This window comes from Haemaphysalis longicornis, unplaced genomic scaffold (assembly GCF_048455015.1).
Source record: "Haemaphysalis longicornis isolate Haplotype H1 unplaced genomic scaffold, Haemaphysalis longicornis Haplotype H1 scaffold_4, whole genome shotgun sequence".
Classification (NCBI taxonomy): Eukaryota; Metazoa; Arthropoda; class Arachnida; order Ixodida; family Ixodidae; genus Haemaphysalis; species Haemaphysalis longicornis.
The window spans coordinates 89407632-89421605 of NW_027526361.1; the positions used below are offsets into that span (position 1 = coordinate 89407632).

The window sequence follows — 13974 nt, forward strand, 5'->3', positions numbered from 1 at the left end:
CAGGTTTGCACTCTGGCAGTAATAATCCCTGAAATCGGCTGAAAATATCAAACAAAGCCTGTTTGCAAAGTTATTTTATGATTTTAGGCAGTTTTACTGCCTTTGCACACACTGTTCTAAGTTGTGTTGTAGTTCTACTTACAACAGGGTCATTCGTAAACAGTTTGCAACAGCTTCGGTTTCGTTTCTGCATCGCGAAATTCATATTTGGCGCTACTACGAAGTTACCCAACTTCAAGCCTACCTGCAATGGCACCTTCAGCAGCCACTGCTGATCTTTAAAAAAAAAAAAAAAAAAAAAAAAAAAAAAAAAAAAAAAAAAAAAAAAAAAACGCCGCATGTGATTTTACTTAACCCTAACCCGACTTCTGCGATAAGAACTTCCCATGCAAATCAAAATATAACACCCAGTCGCCAGATATCAGTTCTGATGAGGAGAGCGCTTCAAACCGACATTACACACTGCCAGCTGTTCGCCTGCCAGTTCCGTTTCCATACGGGGGTATCTCCAAAGGTCTAGTGTTGCTCCTTAGCAGAACTGTCTATTCCGACAGAGTCTCCAACAGGTTTGGTATTGTTTCTTCTTGAAAATGCTCGGTGGCGCTGCAATGCACGAGGTTCGTAATGCTGAATGAACTCTTTCATGGAGCAACGCCTGCTCGGTGAAAGCTTGCAGGGCACGATTCTAGCGCATCACACCTCATTCCTGCAAACAGGGCTACAATGGCGAGTCAGAAGAGGATAATAAGCCCCAAGTTTATGTTTTGAGCTATAACCGACAGTTAACGTCAACAAGCATCGCCAACCAAGTTTTGCTTTCAACTTCATGCAGACTTTCGCGCACTTGTCCCAAATACTGTGCTGGCCGTAAATGCAAACTGCTAAGTCAATCAATGACAACATGTTTTTACATCACGTGGGGACAATTCGGTGCCTCTGATAACGTCAAACCGCCAGATTTCTTCTAGGGAACCATTCAAAACTGCAGTTGGAAATGGAGGTTGTGCTTCCCCGCATGGCGCCGACCCCACACGTGGTAACTTTTTTTTTTTTTTTTCATATCTGACTAACTGTTCCGTGCAAGTCTACATTTTTCTAGGATGTGTTTTTGAAATGTTTCCCTACAAAATGTATATTCAACTTTTTTTCTTTTTACTAAGGGTGGTTTGTCAACACAACTCCTTTATTATTTTCTACAATAACATGAAAAATTTTTTCATTTTGATTTTTTGTTACATGATGTATGAAAACATTTCAAAAGCTGGTGTTGTCGGAAAGTGTGTTAAATCATTTGCATTTTATGTTGCCAGAATTAGTGCCTAACCAATATGTTTGTCAGAAAAAAAAAAATGTTTTCCGAGACCCCTAAAATCGGTCAACTTCTTGCGGTTACAAAAGCTTTAGCTCTCTTAGCTTTTGCTCGATGACAAATGATTCTTTGTTGTTAAGGAACAATCGTTGCAGCTGGCACATTTCTCTCATCTGTCTCCAATTTTCCCACAGAGCATACAAGAGCATTTCGCAAAACATGCACAAGATGACAACCCCCTACAGAGTCGACCGTGCGAGGGGGTTCCACCACATGAGAAGAGCTTGCAGAAAATGTCAGCATAAGTCCAAGTGCATTTCTTTTCCTTAAATTGAACGATGAAATCTTCTAAAGCACAACAGCGAGCCAGCTTAGTTGGAATTGATGCACCTTGACAAATCGCTGCCCTCGTTTGCTGTGCTCATGCGTATCAAATTACTGAGCGTGACCACGTTTTGATGTGCGCGCCATAAAATTGCTTCTTGCATCGTTGTGCGCAATGCTGTGGGGTATGAAAAGTCTTTTTTCGGTAGAAATTTCAGTTGTTGCAAGCGCGTGTCCTTCCTTGTCCCCATCTGTGTGCCCTGTTTGTCGAGATGTATCTTCTACACGAGTCTTTTCCTGTCCGTAAGTGTTACCCCTATCATTATTCGTTACATTGCCCGCTGGGCCAATCTAACCTTGCTTTCCGGTTTAGTAACGCACCGAGTCTCTGCTTCATATGTCATCACCACAAGAACGCATTGGTTGTCTCCTGTTCTTTTAAGGAATAGAGGTAGCTTACTCTTTATTATTTTTGGGTGCTTCACAAATGCACCCCAGCTCATTCCTATTCTGCGCCTGACTTCTTCTTCTGGTTGGGATCAGCACCGACCACCTGGCCCAGGTTCAAGTGTTATTTGTTCAAGTGTTTCGTTACCTATGCTGAAGAGGGCGCCTTCAGCACGTTTATTTACCACTAGCTTAGATTTCTTCGTATTTACTTTTAGCCCCACAGAGACGCTTCCTTATCGTAGCTCTCTCATCATTTTTTGCAGTTCTGCAGACTCACTGAGCAAGACTATGTCGTCTGCAAACCTCAAACGGCTCAAGTATTCTCCGTTTATCCGCGCACCTGCGTTTTCCCAGTCAAGCTCCCCCAATACCCCTTCCAGACATGCTGTGAACAGTTTTAGTAAGAAGGTATCTCCCTATCTCACTTCCTTTCGGATCGGGAACTCTTCACTTTGCTCCTGCCCATACATCCCTTATGTATGGTGTCTAAGGAGTCTTACGCGGGTCTCTATCCCCTGCTCCTTGAACACTTTCGAAACTGCTGTGGTATCAACTGAATCAAGCCCTTTTTCGTAGTCTATAATTATATTGCCACGTAAAGGGGTTTAGTGTACTCTGTGGAATTTGCTATTACTTGAATGACCACATCGATGTGACACATTGTCGAGTGTTCTTTTCTAAAAACAGCGTGGTCTTTGGGTTGATGGAAATCTAGGCTGTCACTTACGCAGTTAACTCCTAATTTGGTAGGCAGCGTGTATACAACTGAGAGTAGGCTGAAGGGTCTCCAATTCTTAAAGGAGCCATGAAGAGAAAACACAAGTTTGGTTCATTCAAAAGATTGTCTCGTTAGAATCATACTGACACCACTTTTAACGTAAACTTCGCTCAAATAAGCTACATAATTAGGAAAAACGGGAAAGGTCATGCGACCCACCAGCTCATTTCCCGCAACAGAACCTGTGATGTCACATGGGCTAAGCTCTGCGATTGGCGGAGGCTGGCAGAAGCAGATGCAAATTAGGTAGAGCTTACAAACTAGACGAACGAGCGATTTGTGCTTAAATTTAGGGCACATTCTTTACAAAGCAATAAGAATGATGGGACAAACAGTGGAAGTTACGAAAGCACATGTAAACATAGAAGTACTGATGCGTTCTGCTGTTCGTACTGCGCACAGCATGCTTTGGTTTAGCTGCACAGCACTACGGGGCTTGGGGTTGTCTCAGACGACACTGGCCGATTGACGAAAGCAACGGTGTCTTACGTGACCCCATTTGTCGAGCGAGCACTGTTTCAGGGAACGAATATTTTCTCCCAGAACAAAAACAAGCCAGGTTTAAATGCGGGCAAAAACAAACCAAACGCTTGCCACGGTATGGTGGCGCCATCTAGGTTACAGAACGTAAAGAAACGCGGGAACAAACCAACACCGCTGTACAGGGTGGAGACAACCTTTGAACGGTCCCGTGCCGCCGCAATTGGGCCAACGGGCTCAACGCGTTATTCTTTTCGTTTCCCACGAGACCTAGCAACGCGAAACAGACAATATGATTCAAACTTCTTCAGTAAACCGCGTTGCGGCGATAATTTTAGCGCGGTTTTGACACAATGACTTGGTTCGGCGGCGAGCGAGCAACCGAACATGGCGACGCCAGCGTTACGTGTCTCTACCCTGTACGGCGGATGCGTGAATGAAGGTACTCTAGGCTGCAGAGTGGTCGGTTCCCGTGATGTCACTTGGGACCACGAAAACGCACGATTGAGCGGGAAAATCAAAATTTTAACCTAAATTGTTTAATTTCTCAGTGAATAAAGCACCGTTTGTATCCGGACAAGCGCTGGGGGCACTATAAAACACGAAATCTTTCGAATAAAACCAACTTGCATTTTCTCTTCATGGCTCCTTTAAGGTCTTTGGTATCTCCCTTCTTGTGAATCAGAACTATGTTGGTGTTTTCCCAGGCTATGGGCACTTTTAGAGTCATTAAGCGATCTGAAAACAGCGCAGCAAGCTTTTTCAGTACAATATCTCCTCCCTCCTTTAAAAGATCCACGGTTATGGCCAATGCCACCCGCAGCTTCTTTTTTTTCCCTAGCTGTCAGAATACCGCAAGCGTGGAGTGCTGCCTGGTCCAGAAGTAACCATCATACTGGATACTTGAGCGGCTAAACTGGATACGTGCAAGCATGCTAGGAAGGCTCTTGGGGACACAAGCAGCACTCCCTCACCAGAGGAGGATCTGGCCACCCTGGTGTAATAGCTGGCCCCCACCTGCCATGATTCACCGACCCAAGTATCGGCCCTCAGTCCCCAGCAGCTGCAGGGCACCTCACCATGGCAACAGTCAGGCCAGTGACAAAGAAGAGGGTGCTAACAAACACTGGGTTGGGACAGGGTGCCTCTGGAACTGGGACTTTGCAACGTTTAACCACCATTAGAAGAGCTCTAGGACATTAAGTGGGATATCATAGGGCTAAGTGAGGTCAGGAGAAGGCTTCATGGAGTTGAGTAGTGGGCATATTCTATGCTACTGAGGACCTTATGAAAAGAAAGAGCACAGGGGTGGGATTTTGTAATCACGGCACGATAGCGGGGAACGTGGAGGAATTCTTCAGTATCAACGAGGTTGGAGTCGTCGTGATCAAGCTAAACACGTGATACAGTACAAGCCTACACACCAACAGCTGAATGATTGATTATGAGGTTTTAACGTGCTGACGCCACACAGGCGATGAGGTGTGCCGCAGTGGAGGGCCACCCAGGAATCTTCAACAGGCGACGAAATCTCGAACACAAGGGTTTTTTGGCTCTTCGCCTCCATCAGAAAACCGGCTGCCGCAGCCGGGAATTGAACCAGTGTCCTTGGGCTCAGCAGAACAGGAGACGAAATCTCGAACAAAAGAGCTTTTTGGCTCTTCGCCTCCATCAGAAAACCGGCTGCCGCAGCCGGGAATTGAACCAGTGTCCTTGGGCTCAGCAGAACAATACACACTAGCAGCTAGCTACGATGATGAGGCCGTAGATAGTTTCTACGAAGACGCTGAGTTAGCAATGAATAAGGGAACAACGCAATTCATGATTGTGATGGGAGACTAACGCAAAGGTAGGTGAAACGACAGTAGGAGACAGTAAATGGGAAACTCTGGAACAGTGACTTGCAACAGTCAAGGAAATATACTGGTTGGATTTGCAGAGAGAAATAAGCTCATGTTGAACACATTCTTGTACAAACGAAAGAATAGCAAATGGACATGGAAAGGCCCCCAAGGTACAAAAAAAAAAAAAAGCTGAATTCATTTTAAGTGACAATCCAGGTACTGTGCAGGACGTAAAGATGTTCATTAAGCGCAAAGTAAGGCTGAATCTCAAAAGAGAAAGAAGAAAGCTCACGAAAAGTCAGAAACTGAGCATGGAGTCAGTCAGAGCCAGGATGCAGGAATTTAAAATAACCAACCAAAACGAATTCATACTTTTAAACGGGGAGAATGAGGATGGAGTAGACAGGCTAAATGACAACCTAACAACGGCACTCGCAGAATCAGCAGCGGTTGTGGGAAAAGCAGCATGTAGGAAACAAACTGGAACACTAAACTAAACAAAACTGAAACATTAGAACATGAGAGTGTCGAGTACGGTGGATCAAGCTAAATTAGCACAGTTGTCGGAACTGATTGACAGAAGTAAAACGAATGACATCTGTGCGTACAACATGGCAGTGATTGAGGAAACGCTGGCAATAGGAGGAAGCTTAAAAGTAACTTGGAAGAAGCTAGTTATCGACCCAGACTGAATGTACACATTCAGAGATGATAAGCAGGGCAATCAGGCACAGCATGGACGAGATAATAAAAGTAGCAGAACGATTCTACACCAGGCTTAGACCAGGGGAACCTACTGAGCATACAAGCTCAGCTTATGATGCCCCAATAGTAAAAAAGGCTCTCAAGGGCATGAAAGAAATCTTAGGTGAAATTAAGTGGGCTGGGCATAGAATGCAACAGAATGAGACAACTGGTGGACCACCACGGTAACCGAGTGGCTGCCAAAAAAAGGGATCAAAAGTAGGGAAAACCGATAACTCGATGGAGAAACGAAACAAGACAAGTGCGGAGGCAAACAGTGCAGTGCAGAACAGGAGCAGATGGAGATCCATGAGAGAGGATAGGCTGGTAATGGTGATGAGAAATTGTGTGCAAAAACCGTGCAGGGTGGCAGTCATACCCCGTTCTCATCCTTTTGGCATTTCCTGCATCCATAAGCAACAGCGGTTGCAGTGAATGGTATTCACGGTAATGCGAACTGCTGTTACAGGACAACTTGCCTTTACACTTCAATAACCCTTGAGGTCTCTCTGAAGCTCTTCTGTAGTAAATTCACCCACACTGACCGCATAACAAGTCAACAACTAATCAACATTCGGAGTGGTAGGGGTGAGATTGAAGGGCCTTTTTTAAAAAGCCCACCTTCTTCCCTCCAAAACTGTGCACCCCCCCATCCACTAAAGGGAATGGAGCCCCTCACTATTTGGCCGAGTCGGTGAGCTGGTACTCGCGCCGCCGGTCGTAGCACTCCTGGATGCCCCCGTCCGCCCAGAGGTGCTTGATGGCCTCCACGTAGGGACGCTCAAACGTCGTCACCGTCTCGTAGTCCACCGACATCACCAGGTTGGCGTGCTCCTGCAACAAGAGGGAGACAAGGAGGCGAGAATGCATCAGGGGGCCCCTACGAGGCAAAGGAGACGACTGCTCGGATGTTCAGTCGCTTCTCAAGTGCTCTGTCTTACCACACCTTCACTATATACGTAGGGTTGTCCGTTTTCGCGTACAACCCATTTTACCCGATTCTTACACCCCGAACATATGTTCGTTTCAGCCGAATCGGGTTAAACCCGATTCCTCTCCCCGAATGGACCTTTGCAAAGTAGCTATCCGCACAATCGTGCGCTGACGGTCCGCCGTTCTCACCTGTTGCTTGCACAAAGCATGCCCCACAAACACGGCTTCTGAACTCATTCAGTATTGGCTTAACTCGGCGGCTCGCTACCTCAGACTGGAAAATGCAGCACTGATATTGTTGTCTCCCAGCTAAGATACGTTCAGCAAACAGGTCTCCAATCAAGGATGAGTGAAAAGTCGATGACCAGCTTTTCGTGAATAAAATGTTTCATTTCTTAGAAGTTACCAACGCTCTTTTGCTGTCATCATGATTGCCGATTCATTTCCAAACAAACGCCGAATATCGGAGAGCATTTTCTTGAAAACCCTGATTACCTCCCCCCCCCCCCTCTTATTACTAGCTTAAAACAAACACCAATTTTAACGCGTTAGAGTTAAGGAGCTCGTGATACCATTCCCAAATAAAGTGGGTGTATTAATGGTTTAAAAAAAAAACTGATTTTCCCTGGTTATCGGTTCAAAAAATAGCACAAGATTCTTGTACTTTGTACTTTTCATTTTTACCCCCCGATTTAAAAAATATATAAACAAACCCGAAAACGAACAGTTCTATACATGCCACTATGCCGCCCCGCTCAAGGGTTATCGAAACACCCTCAGGGCCCATGCATCAAGTTTAGCCTGCTGCAAGTTGGCTTGCCATAGCTCCTGCAGTGCTACGCGGGGCCCACCTTGCATCAAAAGGGACCAGGAGCACTTGCTATGCTGCGAACAAAGCGTTGCAATGTTTAGCACGATGACTGAATTACGTAACCAAAATGACCTCTTTTAATTGCTAGAAAATAAATGCCTGAGCATGTGCAAGCATTTGCTTTTTTTCCTCACCTACAGACATCGTGCCAATGTTCAATTTCAAAAAGGAGGGGTGCACGCCAGTGTCACATTCTAAAAATAGTTTCGCAACCGGCAGACATCGAGCTCTGGTTACACAAACAATTTTAAGACCCCCCCTCCCCCCCTTCATGCTAAAAACGTTTGCAGGCTTTCATTTCGACCGATGTCTGGCTTGCTTCGACTACAGACAGGAGCACGTTCGCTATTCGGCCGGTGTCGAATGGCGCCGAAGGCCGGGCGTTTCAACTTAAATTAACACATCAAAAACAGCCTGGCCGCAATACAATGTCACATTGCCGAACTAGGCAGTGGCAGTCACGGGCTTCCACAATTCCCACACAGACTTGCATAAGTTGCAAAGGCCTCCCCCGCACCCCGAATAATTGGTTATATGAGACATCGGTAAACAGAGTTCGCCGTTGTATAAGGCCTCTTTTTCCACGGCTGTGCCTTCGCAACTCAGCAATCAATCCCTTGCAGAGTCACGAAAAAGCACGGGCTGAACATCGCAAAATACACCAAAATAGGAATCGTTGCATGCATGACAGCATTAAGCAGGACTAAATGCTAGTTCTCAAACTCACACATGCAGTAATTGCTTCAGTGCAAATGCAATGGTTTAAAGGCTTTCCCAGATTTCATTTCATAAGTTGCTCAGCAAAGTATTTCCGACATTCAATATTTCAGCTACTGCCACACAAATTTGTAGCGCCACGTGTGTTTCCACCTGCCGTCAGTTTTTCTGCACGACGTTTATTCAAGATGTTTTCTAAACAAGTGCTACACGGGTGCCTACGACAGGCCTACTGGTGCTTTCAGAAGATCCGTCGACTGCAGCAGGGGAGGCCACATACGACGGGCTCTGCAAGACCGAAAATTAACGTTTAACAATGGCCATTCCATTTTACATTTACTAGCACAGAATATATGGGTGCCCAGGCCATTCTGTTGCACAGTCCGGAAAATTCTCCTCCCCCTGAACTTCCTGCGGTAGCATAGTAGCTCCAGGCAAAAAGCATAGCAGACTGCCAATGTATTTCACCGTTGCGCAACTGTCGCGTTGTCGCACTTGTGCAGGCGGAACTATACATGTTTCTGAGAAGGCAGCTTTTGTCCTGATCTCCCTCCCCAATCCACACTCAAATTCCTTACCACGAGAAATTAACCTTAAATTTTTCTCATGCGCAAATGCGAGTCAAATTTGGGGTCACGCCCACTTTCAAGGAAATTTAAGGAAACAGAATATGATGACCGGTTATGGGGTGCATTCTCGCTGTCTCGTAACTGTCACCTGCACACATGCTCCCTCTTGAGGGGTATTGTGCCACGCTACACTACTGACTTCTCCAAAAATGTACACAACCTCCTCTGCAACAATGCCATCTTCCCGTACTTCAGAGAAAATCACAAAAAAACATCCACCTTAAAAAAGAAAAAAGGGGTGCTCAATTTTCCATTTCTAATTGCCAGCCAATTTCCACTCCTTTTTAAGTCTCAGTAAAATCAATGGTTTCCCTTACTTTGAACTTGAATGCAGCACTTTAACAACGCTCTAACCTGGTGCCATAATAATTGACCAAGAAAAACTCGTATCTGAAATTTCCATACGATGCCCTGAACCTGTGAACAGCAAGTTGGACATTTTCCCAGAGCCTTTCAGCATGGTTCCACTTGCGCTTTAGAGGTTACGCAGCATTGTTTCCCGTGGTTCACACGGCCTTTTTTTTTTCTTTCTACCTGTATAAACCCACACACCCGGGCCCTTTTTATTCCCTGTAACACACAGGCTGTCCTTGTCACAAAGCACTGCGGTGTAGCGCAAGCAGTATCGCTCAATTGGCCACATAAAAAGCACCACAGCTGCTAACATTCCTATGTAAGCTGGTTCTTTCCTCAAATGGTGTATTTGCAAGTTTGCTCCTGACAGTAGATAGGTCACAACACGGAGGTCACAACATGGCCTCTGTCAGCCACGTCTTTTCGAAACAGATGGCAATAATCCAGACGGCTTCTGAAATGCATTTTCTCAATAAGGCACATTTTGTTGTCAAGCCGTTGGCAGGTTTCCACTTGGCTTCCAGGCAGGCTGGCAAGGCTTCGTTGTGCAGGAAGCTTGCCACTGTTGATAAACATTGGGATCTGGGCCCATCCTGCCTACTGTTCGGCACATTGAAAAGCAGTGCGCTTCACAGCACTTCCTACCACACTTCCACTCGATCGATGTCACCACAGATAGAACAACGCGGGCACAGGCACAATTTTACAGCATGTTTGGTGCAGTTTTTCCAAGATGGGACATGTCGACGGTTTCATATAATGATGGCAACGCTTATAGACCCACGTTGTTTGTCTTCTGCACAATCCCTTCATAGCGCGCATTCCGTCGTAGACATTGAAGTCAGCAATTTTGCTGTCCACTAGTTCTTGACGCCACAGGTGATGATCATCATCCCACGAGAATCAGCCGTTTGGTCGACTGTCGCACCGAAAGGCTCCACTTCAGCTGTCGCATATTGAATGCTGGCTCCAACGCTACACGTCCTTCCACATTGTTTTCCAAACTTGTCAGCACTTCGAAACTGCACGCACGCTTCACGTCTCGGGCCCCGTCGACGAATTTTCCAAAATGGTGCCACCCGTGCCAACAACAAGGGCTTAGACAAAACGGTGCGCGTCAATGGGAAGTGCCCAATCAGCGACTAATGGCACAGCCAGAGTTTATGCTTTGGTTTGTTCATTTTTATGGTTTGGTTTCGTGCACAGCTCGGGTGGAAATAAAAAGAATAAAGTGATACCAAGACGTTGGTAAACTGCCCCATTCGGAAGTGGGGTGGTGCACATACGGGCACCTCTGCGTAACTTACACCACCTTCGATCAGAAACTACCATTATTCGGCCTTTTTAGAGAACTACGCAGGATGTGCTCCCAGATAGCACTCGCGTATGAAAATGGTCTCACCAAGAAAAGTTACAAGAGTTTCAAAATAACATTCCCTTTCACCATATTTTGACTTTAAAGGCCGGTGTCCTCTATTAATGAAATATGCTGACGTCTGCATCAAAGCAGTGGGCTCGCAATTTGTTTGGGAGGTCAGAATTTTATGTACAAACGCTTGCACGATTGGGTAAATTTTTTTTTTTTTCACCATTTTTCGATAGGACTGAATATAACTGATAATTACGGTGACGCACTGCTCCTAAATAATGCACGCAAGCTTCACTCGCACTACTTTCCCTGTTGCCCACTTATACCCTCTAGTTTTAAGTCCATCTGGCAGTGGCGTACAGCATTCTCAAAGCCCTGGGCCCCTTTTGATCGTTTTGTGAGCACAGCTGCTGGAAAACCGAATACGTTGCCATGTGAAAAAGGAACACCACACTGATCTGAACTTGAAAACAACTGCATCAGATGGTACGGCAGTAACTTCCCGCCAATGCCAGCCAACTTAGTCTGGTATTTTTTTGGCAAAAGCGGAGTTCTGGAAGTTACAAAACGCAGGAAGGCCCTGTGTCAGGCACCTACCAGAGACAGCCTTTTTTCAGTGTTACACTTTGCATTTGGGGATGTTTCACCGAGGTTCCTTCATCCATCACCACTTCCAAGGATTACAGTGATTTCGGGCAGACGGAGGCAACCTGTTGTGAGACTGCCCGACCCACTCATTAATGCTCACACAGTTTCCTAGAGCCTGTTTTCTTTTCTTCCGTGTACACAGCCTCACATTGCTGACTGCGGCCAATACTGTTTCGTGCCATTCTGATCTTCACACAGCATTGTGCACCAACAAGCCCGGGTCATGCAAGGGAGCATTCCTTATGGTCCCTTGCACACTTTTAGAACCCACAAGAAGGCTCTCCTAAATCTAAACTTCTGCAGACAAAACACTATATGTTTCGGCGTGCAAAGAAAGCAAAAAAATGAACACGTAAGCGATTCGCCCTGCAATGGCGAAAGGCGTCTTGCCACGCATTTCCACTCGCCACTGTTCCTCACTGTGCATTTTTGAGAGCTGGTACTATCGAGGCAAAGGTTACTCGAGTGTGCCCACCCACCTGGTTCTCTGCGTGGGAGAAAGGAATCTTCAGCATCTCGCGGGCCTTCACCATGCTCTGCATGGCCATGAAGATGTTCTGGTAGACGAGCTTGATGAACGCCTTCTTGTCCTCATCGTTGTAGCCGTTCCCGTGGATGATCCTCATCTGTTTGATGAACGTGCTCTTTCCCGACTCCCCCGTGCCTGCAGAGAGAGATGACGACACGGGCACCACCGTTTTAAAACAATCTCCCAACCTTACGCTCTGCTTTCGCAACATGCAATTCACACTGCAAAAGCAACGTGCTGTGCACCGACAGAGAACCAGGTCGAACTCGGTGCAGCAAAAAGAGCTAAATCTTTCCACCATTCCCGCTATGTTCACGGCACAAGTCCTCTACAACCAGCAAGAACCTCAAAAGTGGAACCCGGCAAGTATTTGTGCGTGTATGCGTCCACAAAACTGAACAGCAGCGAATGTGCTCAATGCACTGCTGCAACACCTCTACAAATAATTTTCAGGCTTCATTGTAATAACCAAGTTGTCAGTGAACACCAGAGGCGAAGGGGGGGGGGGGGCTTCAGCCCCGCCTCCCTGAAATTTTGTCGTGCTGCACAGCAACCAAGGAAACCGCCTGCACCAGAAACCATTCTAGGATTTTGTTGAGAAGCCCATCAATCCTGACCGGAAAACGCACCTAATCTCTCTTGGTGGTCCGTTTCCCCTTCTGGCATTACTAGCTGATTTGATGGATAGTAGGGTTTGATGCGCCGACGCAACGCAAGCGATGAGGCACGCCGTAGTGGAGGGCCTCGGATTAATTTTGACCACCTGGGGATCCGGCATTACTAACTCCTATGATGCAAGGCCTTCATAACGGGGGTGTTCTGCAAGCTCACGCTCCGCGATGAGACAAAGTCGCTGCTCAGAACAAACTAGGGTAGATCTGTGGGCGAAACCGCAGGCCTCGCTGCTTCAGTACCTCTGCGCAACCAGGACCACCACCGGAAACCAATGCACTAACAACTTCAGACCCCCTTCCCCCCTCCATGGTGTGAATTTACCCGAGAAAAATTTGTTGCTGCGGCGCTGTGCGTGCGGCAAAACGATCTATTGCCGCAGCGGCAAATATAGGTTGTTTTGTGCACCGCAACAACGAATGGTAAATTCACATCATGTAGAATGGGCTTTCTGTATTAATGAACACTTTGTTGCCAGTGGCACTTTTGTTGCCCTAATCGAAGTATAATCATCTCAATTTTTTCACCCCAACTGTACATTTCGACACATTTTTGTGTGACTAATTTTGGTGCAATTATCTGCAGTCTGCAGTATGCAACAGTTGACAGCTGGTCCGACACAATACATTTGCATAAAATACAGCTGTGAAGATTTGTCCCTAACTCTTGCATGAGTGCAAAAAAAAAAAAAAAAAGAAAGAATCTTGCATGACAAAGTGACAATAAAATAAAATGCCCAGCTTGTTTCGTGTTTTCACAATTATAATGTCCGCTCTGGGCTTTATTAGTTTTAGATGAATCAGTTCTGTACTTCCATGTTTTTGCTTACATATTTGTTATTCACATATTTATATTCCTTTAAGAGCTATTCCTACGTAGACAAAATAGAAAATTGCAAACTGGCAGCAAGCACTTCTGCCACAATTGTCGGAAGATGTGAATAAGTTGTTATGAAACATTTCCTTGCCTGTTCTTGGCAGTTAGTAGTTACGTGTTTCCAGTAATAGTTATGCATATTATCAGTCACGGTAATGTCTTTGTTATACATATTTTTAATCCCTTGAAAAATCATGGGGGACGACGGGTGCAATCTCAGCCCCCCCACCCCTGCTTTTGAGCAAAATTTCTGGCTTTGCTCCTGACGAATGTACAGTACCTCCTTTAACAGTGTCAACAATGATACAAAAAACAAAAAACAGCCACCGCAGCGGAAGCCAGACGAAGCCGCACAGAGTTTAAGGGCCTACTATTGCACACACACACTTCTCAACTCCCACAGTAAGGGAGAGCACGGCACTGTGGTTTACGACACACTTCCTGGCC

The 13974-nt window shown here is 46.0% G+C and overlaps 1 protein-coding gene across 3 annotated transcripts in view; it reads right to left on the reverse strand.

The window, feature by feature from the left end:
* Window positions 1–13974, reverse strand: part of Galphaq (G protein alpha q subunit) — a 36213-nt gene that overhangs the window by 19275 nt on the left and 2964 nt on the right. For all 3 annotated transcript variants that reach the window (XM_077707176.1, XM_077707175.1, XM_077707177.1), the window contains 2 exons: window positions 11930–12114; window positions 6609–6763 (listed from right to left, as the gene is read on the reverse strand). In XM_077707176.1, coding sequence (XP_077563302.1) covers window positions 6609–6763; window positions 11930–12114 — 340 coding nt within the window. The remainder of the gene's footprint in view (window positions 1–6608; window positions 6764–11929; window positions 12115–13974) is intronic.